Here is a 19,169-nt window from a genome sequence, read left to right as displayed (position 1 = left end):
AGGTCCCTAAAGCTACTACACCTTGACCTGTTTAGACCAACCAAAACTCTATCCCTCTCTAGACGCAAATATGGTCTGGTCATAGTGGACGATTACACTAGATAAACATGGGTCAAGTTCTTAACCAACAAGGATGAGTCTTTTAATACCTTTGGTAAATTATGTAAAAAGATTCAAAATGAAAAAAAAGGAATTTGTATCTCTTTAATCATAAATGATCATAGGGGAGAGTTTGAAAATAATATTTTTGAAAAGTTTTGTGAAGAGAATGGTATTCACCACAATTTTTCCAGAACACCACAACAAAATGGAGTTGTTGAGAGGAAAAATAAATCTCTTCAAGGACCATGCTTAACGAACACTCTATGAATGTATGAATACAGAGTTTTGATGATGCTAAAGTATAATCAAACAAGATTGCTTCAAGAAATATTCAAGGTTAAGCAAACAAAGATTGCTTCAAGATTAATTCAAGGTCAAGCAAACAAGATCAAGAAAAAGATAAGGCCTTAGATTACTTGTTAAAAGAATCTCACTGGTTGATCAGTTTTGGCCTCAAACAAATTATTTTCAACAACTCAAGGCACTGGTAATCGATTACCAAACATTGTAATCGATTACCAGAGACAAATTGCAAATGGGCTTTTCAAAAAAAAAATTGAAATTTGAATTTTGAATCTTGTAATCGATTACCAGCAACGACACTTCAGAAAACACTTTGAAAAGTCATGACCCTTTAAAATATAACTGTGTAATCGATTACCAAAAACCTGTAATCAATTACCAGCGAGAAAATTTCAGAAAAGCTTTTTGAAAAGACACATCTCTTTAAACCATTTTGAAAAGGCACGATGGGCCTATATATATGTGTGTCTGACTTCAAAAAGCAAGAGAGAGATATTCTAAGAGAACTTAATTGTCAAATGTTTTCTCAACAACTCTTAGGCAAACACTTGCAAATCTATTGAAAATTCATCTAGGAACTTCAAATTGTATTATCATCTCTAAAAGAGAGAAATTCCTCTAGAATCTTCAATTTGTATCACCCACTCTAAAGGAGAGAAATCTTTTTGTTCATCTCAGAAAGTCAGTTGTAATCAAGAGACTGATTGTCTCTTGGATTGTGAGAATTGTAATCAAGAGACGGGTTGTCTCTTGGAGAATCTTGAACACCAGGGTGAGGGATCCCAAGGTGTGTTCAAAGTCTATAAAGGATTTACAGAGATAGTGGAAAATCTCAAGTGGGTTGCTTGAGGACTGGACGTAGGCACGAGAAGTGGTCGAACCAGTATAAATCAAGTTTGTAATTCTCTCTTCCCTTATCTATTTATTTTATTGCAATCAATTTTGTCTTGCACGTTTAAAGAACATTATTAAATTGATTATTGCTTCTTCTTCTGTATTTTGAGTCTCTTTTAAAAGGGGGTTTAAAGCTTGTTAGTGAGAAATTTTGTAAGACTTAATTCACCCACCCTCTTAAGTTATTAAGGTCACTTGTCCAACACACTCAACCCCCAAACACTTTTGTGCTGAAGCAATAAACACTACTTGTTATTTACAAAATAGAATTTATATAAGGCCAATCTTAAAGAAGACTCCCTATGAATTATGGAAGGGACATAAGCCCAACATTTCTTATTTCCACCCATTTGGATGTCAGTGTTTCATTCTAAACACCAAAGATAACCTTGGAAAGTTTGACTCCAAATGTGATTCTGGAATCTTACTTGGATACTTTGAATCATCCAAGGGATATAAAGTGTATAACTCTAGAACCTTGACTATGGAAGAGTCCATTCATGTGAGATTTAATGACAACAAACCTGACACTACAATGTCGGAGCTAGATGAGTCCTTTGCACAGATGAAAATAAAAGATATTGTTAAGTCTACTGCTGCGTCCAATCAGAACCATCTTTTGTCCAACTCACTATTGTTGGAGCTTGTCAATGAAATAGCTCCTCCCAACGTAAAGGCAGACAACCGCCAAAAGTCTTCATTTGGGTTAGCAACTCCTCTGACCTACATTGCAAAAACAACCTTTGTAGGTAAGTTGTTTTTTTTTTTTACACTACTTAATAATGTTATTAGACTCAGATTGGTTGGTTCGACCGGTTGACCCGAGAACCAACCCCTAATTGGTCTTATTGGATCTGTTATGCATATGAATTGGTACAACTTAGATTGACTCTATCGATTTTTGTCAAAATTGATATTTTGGTCAATTGTTTGTGAACTGAACAAATTGTACTTTTTTTAAACACAACCTTTGAAATGAGGGGAAAGAAGCATGTGTATGAAAAAAGAAGGAAAAATATAGGTCGTGCCCAGGGTGAAACATGAGGTGACGAAGAGAAGGCTATTTTTTTTTTTTTTTTTTTGCTTTAGTGGAAAAGAAAGATAAGGAGGTAGATATAGAAGAAAAAGAAAAATAGGAAGAAGAATTGATAGTGATGGATGTTTAAACATCTAATTTTAGAGAGTCCTCCCATCTTTAGCCCTTGGATGCACAAAGGAAAACTAACTGGTGCCTCAATATTATATTTTAGGACTTTGATTTTTGCATGCACAATGCTTAAGAAGCATAGAAGTTGATTCCACACTACAACACAAACAAGAGTAAAGATTCTCTCCATTTTCTTTTCATTTCTTCTATTAGGACGCTTTTGAGAAAATAAATATCACTCTCCATAAAGTGTGTATCATTTCCATTTTATTTATTTTTCCAAAAGCTTATGAAATGTAATAAAAAAAAATGGAGAGGATTCATTACTCACAAATAGTGTCGTGTCTCTCCTCAGCTTAAGGTTGTGTTTGATTTTAAAAAGAGAAATAGAGTAAATGAACATAAAAGAAAGATAGTTAAAAAGGAGAGAAATAAAATTATATGTTTTGTTATTTGATTTTAAGAGAAATAGGTAAGAAAAAGAGTAGAAATGATATTATAAAGTTGTTTGGTTAGACAAGATAGAAATGAGAGAATTAGAGATAAAAAAAAAATATTTTTTTGCTAAAATATAGCCTAATAAGTGACCGAGAATTAAATCGATTCTCCTCGTCAATTTTTTTTGCCTAAAAAATTATTTTCCCCCCTAAAAACTCATTTTTAAGACTAAATAATCGATTTTATTGTAACTCGAAAGAGAGTAATTTTATGCTACGAATCTCAGAACTTGTAATTTTATTTTCTTCATACTCACTCATGACTCACCCCATATCTATCATCGTTTTTTTTTTCTTTCACACAAACCAAACACATATTGAAATTTGAATTTTTGCACGATTCTCAAACATATGAATTTATGATGCAAACGTTTTCACTTGTTTTACATTGGTCTGATGGCATTCCGTGAGGTAACCTTAATTTTACATAATGTGTTTCTCTGTTTTATAATTTTTCGTCATGATAATTACCTATGCAATTAAAAAGATTTGTCTAATTGCGACACTCATTTATTTATTGTGAGTGGAAGGCTACTTGAACAATTATATTTATATTTATATTTATAATTTTTTAATATAGTCTGGTCATACCAATTAATTAGTAATTCATTAGAAATCACAAATGTATAGATAAACAGACGTTGAATTATTTAAATAGATTTTAGAGGACAATGTGTGTAACTACATTAAATAATTAGACAATTTTTTTTATCTAAAGATATATGTAATCTAGATTTTAAAAAATATTAACTCTCTGGGTATTATTAGGTGCATCCAACACTTAAGGGGAAAAAATTAAAATATCGGTAAACTTTTAAATTGATATGTAAAAGACATACAGATTAACTTGATCCGTAAACAACTTACAGATAACTTAATCCTTAAGCCTTTTAGGTTCAAGTTTATCTATATGTGCTTAATATTAATATATGGATCGCATACGGATCAATTGATCCTTAAGATTTACGGACCGTCCTTACGGACACGCATCACAAATACAAAGAAAATGCAAAGACAATTTTAGTATTTAAGAAAATGCTGAGTGCACTTAGCAGTACCCTTAACTCCCTTGGTTAAAAAAACGGAAATTAATTAAAATAAAAACAAAACACGCGCGACTCGTCCTGTTTGCTCAGCATTTATTCAATCTTTCATTTTTATCCTCATGTAAGTAACATTTCATTTCCCAATTCTCTTTTTCTTCACTCACACACACGTGCTCCCTTTCTCTCCCATCAACCCAAATCCCTTTTCTCGTTCTTCCCAATTCCAATTTCCAATTCTCCGGCCATGTCAACCGCGGCAGCGGCGGGGGGCGACATGGAGGCGGGTTTCGCGAAGCTCCAGGGCGAGGACTTTGAGTATTACATGCAGACCTACTCCATCGTCCTCGGCCGCAACTCCAAGAAGTCCACCGTGGACGTCGACCTATCCAGCCTCGGTGGTGGCATGAACATCTCCCGCCACCACGCTCGCATCTTCTATGACTTTGCCCGACGCCGCTTCGCCCTCGAGGTCCTCGGCAAGAATGGCTGCCTCGTCGAGGGCGTCCTCCACCTCCCCGGCAACCCCCCTGTCAAGCTCGATTCCCAAGATCTCCTCCAGATTGGGGACAAGGAGTTCTATTTTCTCCTGCCCGTTCGCAGCATCTTGGGCGGGCCCGTGGGCCCGAGGCATTACCCTAACCACGCTACTCCCGGGCCGGTTGTTCCTCACTATAATAATTACCATTTGGGCCCCGGCCCGGTGAAGAAGGCACCGCGGAGGGAGTATTATGAGGAGGAGTTTGACGATGAAGATGATGTTGGTGGAAGGAAGATGCGGAGGGATGGGTATGATGGCTATGGCTACGCTGGTGGCAAGTCTTCGCTGTCAGCACCTATGGGTTAGTTAGTGTTTTCTGGAAATTTTGTTTCAGTTGATTGTGTTTGTTGTTGTATGGATTGCGTTGTTGTTGCTTGTAGTACTAGTTGGAATTTTAATTGCTAACTTAAGTTTTTTTTTTTTTGTGCAATCAAAATTGGAATTTTGCGCTGATAACCTGTGATGAATTATAATGCAAGCCTTTTTTATGTGAATTGTGTAGCTGAAATTTCAATTTCTGATTCTGATTTGAGAACAGCACAATAAACGCCTAAGGAACTAAATCTAAGTTTTGTTGTTCGTGTTATTGTTATTATAGATTGTAGATGTAGACAGGGTTTATGGTGAATTGTATACATCATGTGTTCTTAATTTTATCTACTTCTGAATTTTGTCTGATTCTTTGGTGATTCACCAAGTGCTTTCTTGGATGTAGTGAATGTGGTAGGATATGTACACTGTTTCTGTTTATTATCTCGATTGCTCCTCTAAATGCATGTTGTCTTGTTATTAAATTTGTTAGAGGGGGGTAGCAAAAGGGCATGTAATCATGTATGTCTGCTTTAAAGTTAATTATTTGGTTTCAGTCCATGAAATTTAGTTAATAATGTGTGAAGTTGAGGTCGTACATTTTCAACTAGTAGTTATAATGTGGAGCCTGTTAAAGTCTTATATTTGGAATTTTTTTATGTGCTTGAGGATAGTGTGAGATGTATCTTTTTTATGGTTTTTGAAATTGTGTTTCGTGAGGGTCATCAGTTTTGCAAGGTTGGATGGTTGTTATCTTTTGTAGTGGCCACTTGCCATTATATTTGGTTGTGCCTCTGATTGGTATTATTTGCAGTTACTAGAAAAGGTGAACTAGATTTAAGATAAATTGCTACATTTAAAAGTTGTCATGGAATTTTCCAGAACATCAATCCCTCAGGGAGATGAGTGGCAATGAGGACTAACTGGGATCTTACAATTAAGTTGGTGTGGTTGCTAAAGAGAGCTTGCTGGTCATGGGAGTCTTCAGAACTTCAATTTCTAGAAAATTATTCTTTATGTTCTTTAATGATATTGCAAATTGTAATCGATCTCCTTTCTAACATTTCAGTGAACAAGGATTTGTCTACAAAGGAAAATTTGTTCAGTTTCCATATTTATATTCGTTCTATTGTAATACAACCTCCGCCTTCACATTTTATATAACTTATATCATGCTCAATTCCTAAATTTGTTGGAGTTTTCAACAACCTTAATAGTAGGAAAGCTTCAAATTTGGTTTCACTTCTTGCTCTGCAGGAGTCCTTTTAGATTTATTTTCACTGATCAAACATTTTTTGGTTTGTTTATTGTGTTATCAACTGAATTAATAAAGATAATATGTTATAGGTTGAAATTATAAATGTCTCTCTCCTAAAAGATTATTCCTGCGCAATGTTGAAACGTGAAACCAAACAATCTTCTCTTTATATTAATTCTCGTAACTAATGTTTGGACTACCCACCAATACTTAGTCTGGAATATAAAGTTCAACATATACTTCTGGTGGTGTAGATACTATAAATTTTACATATGCAATGTTTCTAGCATAGTGCTATGATGATAACATATCTTCATCCCCACCATTTGTAGCCATAATTGATCTTCACAGTTATGATGAGTTTGAAGTTTGAACCTTGGTTGATGCCATTTTTCAGTATTCTATGCTCTACATTATGGATGCTAGGGATTAGATGATGATACAATAAATATAACTTTCAATGGCCCAATTGCAAGCAGAGTTTTAAATAACACCTTTATAGTGGCGTAGCAAAGCAGAGTGACCCCTGGCTGCTACTGGAATCTGGGGCTGCTGTAGTGGAACGGGTTACTATAGTGGCCAAAGTCGACCAAATAGAAGGCTGAATAGTAGCTATAGCGGTGCTTGTTTTGATTCCAAAAAAGCCCTAACAGAGAGGTTATGGATTTTTTATGGGGCTATTTATGGGATACCAATTTCCAAAAATGAAATCTGCAGCCGTAGTAGTAGTGAAAATGATAAGGAAAACTTGGAATTAGAAGATAATGATTGATGATTCCTATCTAGAAAACCTGTATTTGACTTTTATTGGTATTTACTTGTATGTTTTGTTTACAACACCTATGACTTTTTATTGTTAATTATGAATGTCATGAATTGAGTAATTTATCATTTTTTTAGAATATATAGATATATGTATATAGTATAGATTATATAAAATATATAAAAAATTCGGAATAGCACTATCCTGTTATATCGGTTTTGGGGCTGGCTGCTACATGTCACTATCTGAGATTTAAAACGCTGATTGCAAGATAATTTGAGTTAGCCATTTTAAGGGATTGAAGATATGCTAATCCTTGAAGTATTACTAATTGAGGGATATGCTATACCCAATCAGATGGCTTAACATGTCTAGCCCAAGTTGTGTGCTACATTTCTATTATTTGCTTCAAGTGTGTTTTCACTATTAACAAATATTCTACAGATTTTAAATAATTCAATAGATATATAGTGGTGAACATGCTGATCATAGTTGACAAAAGTGCAAGCAGTTTTGTCGAAACTGCATGTTTAATTAAACTGGTTTGGGAAATAGATATTTGAACTTCACCTGGTTATTGGGAATGAAATAATTATAGTAAATAAGAGCATATTATGTAGCTTTTTAGTTTCTTTAAAGTTTATATTAAGAAAATACCATGAAATTGAACCCAACTTGCATACCAAATATACCCGCCTGTATATTGTGACCATATCATGTGGCCATACTAATGTACTTGGTATCCATATTGGTAACTGATATGGGATCTTAACTCTAACTGTGGTTTATAGTGGAATTATAATTGACTCTTTATTTTTTCCTCATTAATTATTTGTTGAATAGCCTGAACTGATCTTTCCTTGCTTGCAATTAATTTTTCACTTATTATTTTGTCAATAGCAGATTTTATCTTCTAAGATGAAATGCGTGTAGGTAAAATTTAATTTTCAAATGTGTCTGTTTTCCTAGTTCCTACTATTAGGCTAGGTATAAGTTAAAGCAGAAATTACAACTTTATAAGCTAGCTCATTAGGTGGTGATTACCCAAGAAGATTGCATTGGGAAAAGAAGGGAGGGGAATCACTATGCATAGGGGACTGGCAGAATTGAGAAGTCAGATTTGGGTGTTCTAGTTTTTGCCCCCCAAAAAAATAATCAGGAAGAGGAGTCTCCTTTGTTTACACTTTACAGAGGAACTCCATTAGAAGTCTCTTCTTTGTCCTTTTTTATCCATTTATTTTAGAAAATAAGTAAAGGTTCCGTATTCATACTCAGTATTAATTGATACTATTGAAGATATCAGAAACCATCTTGAATTTGGGTTTGGCCCAACTAAATCTCTAAAGGCAGCTCATGAGTTGAGGATTACCCCAGATTTTACAAGCTCTACTATGGCCATATCTATAGTTGATGTGGGATATCAACCTTTAGTCAAAGTTATTGTTCCCTCTTGAAACCCGTAAAGAGAAATTAATTGGTGATTATGTTGTGAATAATAATTTTTTAATAAGAACTTGCTCAAATAATTTATTCCATTAAAAGCTTTGATGGAAATACAATAGAGAAACTATACATAAACTTGTTTCAACATAAAAAATTGAAATCATTAAAACACAGAAGTTGTTTTTTCTTTTCAATAAATGAATATATTAAAAGGAAGATATAATTGAAAAAGTTCATCTAAAGGAGGATAAGCATTCCTGCTATAAGAAAAACAAAATGGCAGCAAGCTGATTTCGTCAGAAATACAACAAAGCTGCCCAAATTAGTAAATAGGAAATCGATGCATTTTATCTAGCTTGTGTATTTTTCTTTATTGGTGTTTCCCCAGTCGTATATACTTTTGCATTATATCCAACTTCTATTTTACATGAATAGTCTCAGAATTTGTAATGTCACTGCAATGGTTTGGTTCCTGCAGATAAGAAGTCTGAAGGCAGATCCCGAGTAGATCGAGATGCTGATAATCTTCAGCTTCAGCAGCTGGAAGAAAAGGATGTAGTATCATCTGTAGCTACTGTTCTTTCTGATCTCTGCGGTCCTGGAGAGTGGATGCCTATGGAGAAACTTCATACCGAGGTTAGTTCTGATCATTTTGTTTTAAGTTGCTTTTGCTACAGAACTTTTGTGATTTTATATACTTCCAAAAGTATGGGAACCTTTCATATGTGTTTTAGTAGTTGTCACCAGAATTCTACATAGAAGGTTATATGTTGTAGTGGTAGGACCCATTAGTACTTTGGATGAATATTGACAACACATTCTTCAACATACTCTTTCTTGTTAGGTAAAATTCATGTTACACTAAGTAGACGGGGTCCAGAATATTTAGTGTAACTAATTTTTCCATTACTATGAATCAACGTTAACTCTAAGGTAATGCTTGGAATCTTCAAAATTTGAAAATGATTTGATTTGATTTAGAAATCAATTTTCATGCTTGCAACACATCATAAAAAAGGAGGTTTGGATTTATTTACAATTAAATTTCTATGTTCAAAACACAATGTAGTTATCAATCCCAAATAGCAGCCGACTCTGAAACTGCTGTAGTGTGTTAGGGTTAGCATTGTTGCCTGCAATTGCTATGAAATTGTATGGTCTCCAGCACTACTGCAGTTGGATGCTCACAACATTAACATGCAATGCGAATCTCGAAATTGCCCTCCAATAAAACCCAAAGTACACAATATTAGTATTAGGAGGGTAAAAGCAGTTTCCAACTCTTATGGTTTATGGTTACTAGTCACGCCAGCAATTGCTGGGAAATTGTACGATTTCCAGTCTATAGTGGCTGCAATAGCCATGGCACATACCACACCACTATAGTGATGCTACAACATGCAATTTTTTTTGGATCGGCAAATGTTAGTTGTTAATTGTTATTTTTTTTGTTAGCGGGGGAATCGAACCCACGATCTTTTCCTCCCTACCTTCTTTTTATCACCAAGTCAACCTTATAACTCCTGCTATTGCACGTGATTGACATTACAGTTATCCATCTTAAATAGCGGTGCTTGGTGAACAATCACAAAAACATTGCAGAATAGCACATAGCAGCATAGGCACTGTTCTGAATATTTTTACTCATGTTGTAATTCATAATTTATAATACATACATGTAAATGCTCAAATTTTAAAAAAAAATACTTAATTCGTCGCTTTCATAATTAACAATAAAAGTTCACATGTGTTAAACAAAACATAAAAGTAAATAACAATGAAAGTTGATGAAACAAACAAGTTTAAGCCTCTAAATCTCTTAACTCTTAAGGGTAACTGTGAGGAGGATAAAAAAGGTTATTGAGTTTGGGTCTATGAGAGACAGATGACACAAAATATAAAATAAAAAATAAAAAAACCTCAGACTAGAGAAAACAGAGTCAGAAACCAAAAAACACAGAAAGAGAGAAGGGAAAAAAATAAAAAGAGGACAAAGAGAAAAGCAACAACCAGCGGGCACAGTGAGAACAAAAGGGAAATCAAGTCACCTGGCCAGAAAATAGACAGAGCGTGTGGTCACTGAACAAAACCAGGTCATGGCCAGAAAATAGATGAGAGCAATTAGTTGTTGGATCACACAGTAATAGAGAATTGGATCAAAGAGAGAACACATAAATGAGAAGAGGCATGGAGAGTTTTATCCCAAAACCAATTTCAATGTTAAAATCCCAAAATACCCTCAAACTTGCCTCTGTACACTAAAATTTTGGGGCATATTTGAGTTTTGAATGCTATCAGGATAGCGGCCTAGGTATGCGTGAAACCCCATGGTTTTTGTTGCTATAGCAGCCACGACAGTCATTACACTAAAACACAATACAACTAATTCAGAATAATGGCCAGCTGCCAGTATGTGACGTGATGCTGTTATAATGGCACTATTGTATGCTATTTAGAACCTAGATAAATTTCTTGAACAAAATTAAGTTTATTATCCTTACTTAGAACTTAGGAGAATTAAATGACTTAACAAATGAGGGGAAAATGCCAATCACAAAAATTGAAACTAAATGCAAATCAACTCAAACCCAACCAAATTTGAGTGGATTCTTGATACAATGCATATGGTTGAATACAATTTGAGCAACTGGCGATACGAATCGGTGAGCAAATCCTTTTAGTGCTTGAATCGCACCATGAATCATACTTGAATCACGAGAATTGTGATCTGGAGAAGAATCATTCCTGAGCAAGTTCTAACGACGCCTCAGAAGGATTTGTGGTACCCTGCTGCACCTCCAAGGGTTGTTGTGCTGGCTAAAATGGCGCTTTTCGCTGTAGAAATTGCAGAACACAAGGACTGGAGCTGGCAAATCACGCTGCACTGCAGTTGCATTACGCTGCTCATGGCTGTGGTTGCATCGAGCATGTTAGATAGAAGAGATGACCTAATTCCCAATCCTAACCTTAATAGGTGTAAACAACAGTGTTTTTTTTAACTCTAGCTACTTTTGTGCAAGATAGAACGTGTTTCAACTTTGGACTGTCAACTTTAACTTACTATTGACCTGATATTTAAGTATTGTCTAGTCTCTGATATGAGCAATATCTGGTACCAAATAAAAATTATTTTTTTATAATTGTCTAGTCAGACGATTTTTCCATCACAATTGGTTTGCATCAAGGGTCAACCCTTAGTCCCTACCTTTTTACCTTAATTTTGGATGTTCTCACGGAACAAATCCAAGAGATAGCGCCGAGATGCATGCTTTTTGCAGATGACATAGTCCTCCTTGGAGAGTCGAGGGAGGAGTTGAATGAGAGGTTGGAAACTTGGAGACGAGCTCTAGAAACACATGGCTTTCGCCTAAACAGAAGCAAATCGGAGTATATGGAATGTAAGTTCAACAAAAGAAGGAGGGTTTCTAACTCAGAGGTGAAAATAGGAGATCATATTATCCCTCAAGTCACACGGTTTAAATATCTTGGGTCTGTAATACAGGATGATGGAGAAATTGAAGGGGATGTGAATCATCGCATTCAAGCAGGATGGATGAAATGGAGAAAAGCATCGGGGGTGTTATGTGATGCAAAGGTACCGATCAAGCTAAAGGGAAAGTTTTATCGGACTGCGGTAAGACCGGCGATTTTGTACGGAACAGAATGTTGGGCGGTCAAGAGCCAACATGAGAATAAAGTAGGTGTAGCGGAGATGAGGATGTTACGGTGGATGTGTGGTAAGACTCGACAGGATAAAATTAGAAACAAAGCTATTAGAGAGAGGGTTGGAGTAGCGCCTATTGTAGAGAAGATGGTGAAAAATAGACTTAGGTGGTTTGGGCATGTAGAGAGAAGACCGGTAGACTCTGTAGTGAGGAGAGTAGACCAGATGGAGAGAAGGCAAACAATTCGAGGTAGAGGAAGACCCAAAAAGACTATAAGAGAGGTTATCAAAAAGGATCTCGAACTTAATGATTTGGATAGAAGTATGGTACTTGATAGAACATTATGGCGGAAGTTGATCCATGTAGCCGACCCCACCTAGTGGGATAAGGCGTTGTTGTTGTATAATTGTTTTTATATCAATTACTTTATCATATATAAAATCTATCATAAAACTTAGGAAAACTGTTATAGTTTTTGAAGTACAAATATTTATTTAATATATAATAAGTTTAATAGCAGAATATATATCATAAATTTTAATATGTAATAATTTTAATAGTAGAATATTTATTATAAATTTTAATATATAATAACTTTAATAGCAGAATATTTATTATAAATTTTAATATTATTCTATTATAACAAATTTCAACAGATCTCATGAACCTCATGCTCCTAGAGTTATATATTTAGTTATTGATCATGAATATGTGCTTTAATATGTCTTTGTTGTATGTGCTATATTTTATTATTGATCACGAATCTTACAATTCACGATACAATTTGATTCCTGATTTGGAAAACGGGCCTTCAGAATCACAATTTGTATCCCGATTCAACTACCTTGTTTGTAGACAACTAAAGTAAAAATGGATTTCCATTTCCAAACATAATGTTTTATAAATTTCTGAACAAAAGATTTTATTAAGAAATATTCCCCTTATCATTGATTCCTAACCTACTCTTAAAGTTTCAAGGTCATAGGCGTATACAAATGTTGTTGTTTTCTATTGGCACAATCATCCATCTGGCATATGATGTTAGGATTCGGATTTCCAGGGTTGGGTAAACTGTTACATTGTAATTGCCCATGTTTCTTCATATCACTAAACTGTTTTCTGAGAGTGCCTACAATGTATAATTGATGCTTTTGTAACAAGCTTGCCTAGTAGTATGATATTTTTCCATGTATTCTATGCCTTTTCAGTTTTAACACCTACATTGGGGAAAGCTATGCTTGGATCATACCATCGTTTCTTTTCGCTTATACTTATACACAGCGGCACCAACAGGGTGCTTGATAACATTCTAATAGGTGAACAATGTGAATATGAAAAATAATGGTTCTAATAACTCTGGGTTGGTAGACTGGAATGACTCGTGATTACCCTAATATAAGCTTAAAATGGGTCATTATGCATCTAAAACATGTCTGGTAAGATACAGAAATTCATTCTTTTAATTCTGAGTGCTTAACTTATCTTTTTCTTTTTCTTTAGCTGTTGGAGCAATATAGCAGTGTTTGGCACCACAACAGAGTGAGGAGGTATCTCACATCAGAAGATTGGCCTGGTCCTGAATCCAAAGGGAAGCCTTGGTATGGCTTGCTTATGCTGTTAAGGAAATACCCGGAGCATTTTGTCATCAACACAAGGTCCAAGGGCCGTGTCACCCATGAGTTTGTTTCTCTTGTCTCTCTTCTATCGTGACCTCGTTGCCCCCGTCCCCAAAAACTCAAACTGGAAAGAAATAGCTATTAGCCGTGGTTGCTTCTAAACAGTGATATATGATTTAGCTCCAAATCTGTATAAAATTTCCGCTGTTTTTTTTTTTTTGGTAAAATACTTTTGTTGCTGGGTAAATATGTTCCCCCTCCCCTCCCACTAGTGCTGAGAGCAGAAAGAACTATTTTTGTTCTTTCTTTTTCATGGATTTAGAAAATGGGAGGTTAGACTTAAAAATCACTGAGTTGGTTGTGTCTAGTTGATTCACCCTATAGGTCCTCAGGTATATTAACTGCCTGTGGTTGAAATGCTTGCACCATAATATTGGGCTGGGCCTTCACATTGCTATATTAGAGTGTTGCTAGGTGCACCCAGCATTATTGCTGGTGCACCCAGCATTCTAAAAAAATGACAAAATTACCCTTGCTTGATTTTCCTCTTCTGAATCAACAAGTTGATCCGTAAGTTGATCCGACAGTACTTCCTGATCAAGTTGATCCGGAAGTCTTTTCCGGATCAACTTGATCCGAAAGAGGAAAAATAAAAATTTTGTTAATTATACAAGATATTTAAAGATATTTATTTCATTAATTATAATATAATTAAATATATTTATTTATTTTATTAATTATAATATATTTATAAATATTGATTTATTATAAATAATTAATGCTAATCAATCAATCATGCTAATCAATCATAATTTCCTAAAAGAGGATATAAATAATTTCAGAGTTAGCAATTTTCAGAATCAATCAATCTTGTTAATCAATCATAATCATAATTCATGCTAATCAATCAATTATGTCAATCAATCATAATTCCCTAAAAGAAGATATAAATAATTTGCAATTTCAAAAATTGCATTATGATTGGTAATTCTGAAATTATTTATATCCTCTTTTAGAGAATTATGATTGATTAGCATGAATTATGATTATGATTGATTAACATTAATTATTTATTATAAATTAATATTTATAAATATATTATAATTAATAAAATAAATAAATATATTATAATTAATGAAATAAATATCTTGTATAATTAACAAAATTTTTATTTTTCCTCTTCCGGATCAAGTTGATCTGGAAGAGGAAAATCAAGCAAGGACAATTTTGTCATTTTTTTAGAATGCTGGGTGCACCTAGCAACACTCACTATATTATTGGGTGTTGGGCTAGGCCCTATTGTCTTTTGGATTCCTGGAGGTTCAAACTGGAAGATCGAAAAGCAATAGATTGACGCTTGTTTGATCTTCTCTTTACTCGTCTTAAAAATTATTTTCTAAAATAATTTTGCATTACACAATCAATTTTTCATCTAAATTTCATAAGTTTTGAAAATTTTTCCAAACAAGTTTTAAAAACTAAAATATATAAACAGTTGAGAGATGTTCTATCATCATTTACTTCTGTTTTCTTCTATTTTAAGCATAGTTGAAACAATTTTTAGAACATATAAGTGTTTAGGAAACAAATGTTTGCAAATGTATTTAGTAGACGGAAAATTTTTAGGAAACATTATTTTTTAAAACAATAAACAATTAAGGCTCGTCTGGCTGAATTTTTAAATATGCAATGTGTGTGATAGTCACGTTTATTTTTTTTTTTCTAGAGTTACCCTGCAATGGTAGCCTGTTAAGGAGAAGTCTTTAAATCATGCATTGAGCTTTAGGTGTTACTTGGTGCATTTAGCATTTTTGCTTGGGCACCCAGCATCGATGGCGAAAAGTTGAAAATGCCGTTAACTCTATTACTATAAAATCCTAAAGTTAGTTGTCCGTACAGTACATTTGTTTCTTACATTTCATACGATGTTGTTATGGTTGTCCGTTCGTGTTCTTCTTCTGTCTATGCTCGTGTTACGGTTGTCTGTTCGTGTTCTTGTTTCGGTCGTGGTTGTTGTTGTTCCGGTGTTCTTCTGCCGTTCACTTCTTTTGTTGGTGGTGGTTCCGGTTGTTGGGTAATTGTCTTCTAGGTAAGTGGTTCGTTCCCTTTAAAGCTATTTAGTGATTTTGTTCTAGCGTTCACTGATTTTTTGTTATTGTGATGTTGTTGCATGATTGTATTTTTGTTTGTAACTGTTTTTGGATGGTTGTTGCTATTGATTTTGAATTTTTTGTGAAGCTTTGCCGAAAACTTGTGATTTTGCAGACAAAAAAATATTGTCTGTTAGAATTTTATTTTTTAAAATAATTATTGCTATTGGCATATAAATTTTTTAAATATTGGATTTTTTAAAAAAATTTATGTACCATACGGATCACTAATCCGTATGTTTTTTTTTAAAAAAAATTTTGTTTAAATTTAAAAAAATGCTTAAATTGAATTTTGAAACTGTTTTGTGCCATACGGATCAGTGTATGGTTCATACGGATTAAAAATCTAATCTTACTTATGATGTTGAGGGTTTTCCAGGCGGATCCCATGACACATAAGTTCTTAGTGATTTTGAAAATCACATTGCTCTGAGAGTGTGGAATGGAGAGGTATGTATTTTTTAAAAAAACATAAAGAACGTAGTTTACTAGTTAATTATTTTTTTTACATCATCCCTAATATTGTTTGCAGGAACGTCCTGAGTTGAAGCCATCTTCCCATGGAAGGAAGATGGTTAAGTTCGGGAGGCCTGCCTCAAAGATTGAAGGCCTTGTGGTGGCCAGTGGACTAAGTCATTTGATCACTTGTTCCCTAGATACGGGCGATCGGGGACTAATGTCTGCACTTGTGAAACGCTGACATAAGGAAACTTATAACGACCTGCCTCGTCGCTACGATATCACCATTCTAAACCGCGAAAAAATTTTAATTTTTAGATGAAAAACTTCTTTAATTTGCTTATGAAAAATGACTTAGTCCACTGGCCACCACAAGTGCAGACATTAGTCCCCGATCGCCCGTATCTAGGGAACAAGTGATCAAATGACTTAGTCCACTGGCCACCACAAGGCCTTCAATCTTTGAGGCAGGCCTCCCGAACTTGATCCGAAAGAGGAAAAATAAAAATTTTGTTAATTATACAAGATATTTAAAGATATTTATTTCATTAATTATAATATAATTAAATATATTTATTTATTTTATTAATTATAATATATTTATAAATATTGATTTATTATAAATAATTAATGCTAATCAATCAATCATGCTAATCAATCATAATTTCCTAAAAGAGGATATAAATAATTTCAGAGTTAGCAATTTTCAGAATCAATCAATCTTGTTAATCAATCATAATCATAATTCATGCTAATCAATCAATTATGTCAATCAATCATAATTCCCTAAAAGAAGATATAAATAATTTGCAATTTCAAAAATTGCATTATGATTGGTAATTCTGAAATTATTTATATCCTCTTTTAGAGAATTATGATTGATTAGCATGAATTATGATTATGATTGATTAACATTAATTATTTATTATAAATTAATATTATGATTATTTACTTAAGTGAAATTTTTTCTCGACATACATTCACCAAATAACACACCATTACTTAAGTGAATATATATATATATATATATATATATATATATATATATATATTCACTTAAGTAATGATGTGTTGTTTATAGGAATAGTAACTCAGTACACATCATACACATAATGGAAAGTAAATTTATTCATACATATAATTAAATTTGTGATTTACATCTTCAATTAACAAAAAGAATTACGGAACCAGATATGGAGGAGTTGATTAACAAAACACAATTCTCTCCCCAAATAATCATAACGTCATCACGTCGGCTCGGCGGCTCTACAGAAGAATCTCACTTCTTGTCCTCTACTGCTGTCATTCTGCTCCCACGAACGAAGGTTCGCGATCATCACATGTACCAACCACACGGTACAAAAATTGCGAGGGGTGAGTTTATTATAAAAGAAAATTAATGCAAAAATCAAATAACCACAATTAATAAGAAAATATTAACAAATATCATGAGCTTACACTAACATTCACTGGTCCAACACACACTCAAAAAATAGTCATCACCAGTCCATAGTTCCAATCACTCATGCTCAGTATGATGCATGCACCTGACCTAAACTCTCAAATGCAATGTGGTACCATCCCCAAGGAAATAGCCTAAGCGTGTGCACACGACGCTCTCACTTAGGAAAACTAGGCAGTAAATGTCGAGGTCACCCTGTTGTGCATAGACAACTCCCCCCCACGGTGATCAGCCTGAGTCTCAAAGGAGTTCCAAACCGAGTGACATACCCCCTAGTACAAGTATTCCTCCTCACGAAAAACTACAAGTACTTACTGACAAAGTTTATACTATTTTCATGTCATATGAAATATGAAACATGGACATCATCAAATGCATGACCATGGATAATTAAAGATTTTAAGTCATCCCCCTCCAGAGATGCTTAAAACTCTTTAAGCACTCTATTTCCCCCACCAGGGACATCCAACAAGGTCAATGCACCTCCCATGTATATACACAGCATACATCATCACAATGCATTTTCAACATCATCCACATTTCATCTCAATATCATCTTCAACATCAACATCATCTCATCTTAATGACATTAACAACAACAACAACATCATCTCATATTAACACAATAGTCAATAACAACATCAACTCATGTTAACATAGTCATCAATAACAATATCAACTTATGTTAACATAGTCAACAATAACAACATCACCTCATATCAATATTATCATAAACATCAACGTCACCTGATATCAATTAATGTCATCAATAGAAATATCATCAATAAGTCTACTCTGCATATACATATATAGTTCATGCCTGAGATTCACACTCCCTAGGTCTTTAGATAACACAAGTCTAATAAAAACAATAATGTTATTCATCAATAATAAATATATCGCATCCCATTAGTTAAAAAACATTGTTTTCTTGAAAACCAACATGCAACAGGGACAAACATACATCCCCATAGTTAGGTTCCCTGACTCCAACTATGGTATCAAAAACAGTAAATTATAATAAACTTCCCTCACCTATCGTGAGCTCTCCTTCAGTTCCTTTTTGCGTCGCTCAAAGGTCTCTCTTGTTCACGCTTGCCAGTCCAAACGCAAGGTTCTATATGTCAAATTGAAGGAAATTTAATATGGATTTCAGAAACAAGGTAATGACAACATTAGGAGTCAAATACCCTTGTTAAACATAAAGGGTTGAGGGGTGTTTTGGATTCTATAAAAAGGAAACATCATTTTAAAATTCTGATCACCCCAATGTGACCGGGGTTTAGTGAAGGTCACAAAAATAACATCAATGTTATAAAAAGATAACTTTTAAATGTCTCATTCTCTAGGATTTTTCAAAGGAAGTATAAAAACACCCTATTACAGTACCCAACACACATGAGACACTAAGAGGAACTCAAACTAACTAGGAGAAGGGTTTAGAAATCAAGATTACCTCAGAGAAGCTATGAAATGGAGGATTGGCAGATTTTCTCCACCGAATCCTTGAGGAGGAT

General features: G+C 34.2%; 1 protein-coding gene across 1 annotated transcript; it reads left to right on the top strand.

The window, feature by feature from the left end:
- The first annotated feature begins 4,104 nt into the window (after positions 1–4,104).
- LOC114396830 (FHA domain-containing protein FHA2-like) lies at positions 4,105–14,099 on the top strand. Its single transcript, XM_028359011.1, has 3 exons — positions 4,105–4,828; positions 8,779–8,936; positions 13,466–14,099. The coding sequence occupies exons 1-3, from the start codon at positions 4,234–4,236 to the stop codon at positions 13,673–13,675; spliced, it is 963 nt and encodes a 320-aa protein (XP_028214812.1). The 5' UTR covers positions 4,105–4,233; the 3' UTR covers positions 13,676–14,099.
- The last annotated feature ends 5,070 nt before the right edge of the window (positions 14,100–19,169 follow it).

The sequence above is a fragment of the Glycine soja genome, chromosome 18, assembly GCF_004193775.1.
Source record: "Glycine soja cultivar W05 chromosome 18, ASM419377v2, whole genome shotgun sequence".
Taxonomy (NCBI): Eukaryota; Viridiplantae; Streptophyta; class Magnoliopsida; order Fabales; family Fabaceae; genus Glycine; species Glycine soja.
The sequence above is the reverse complement of the archived record's forward strand: the minus strand, read 5'-3'. Positions and strand labels throughout refer to the sequence as shown.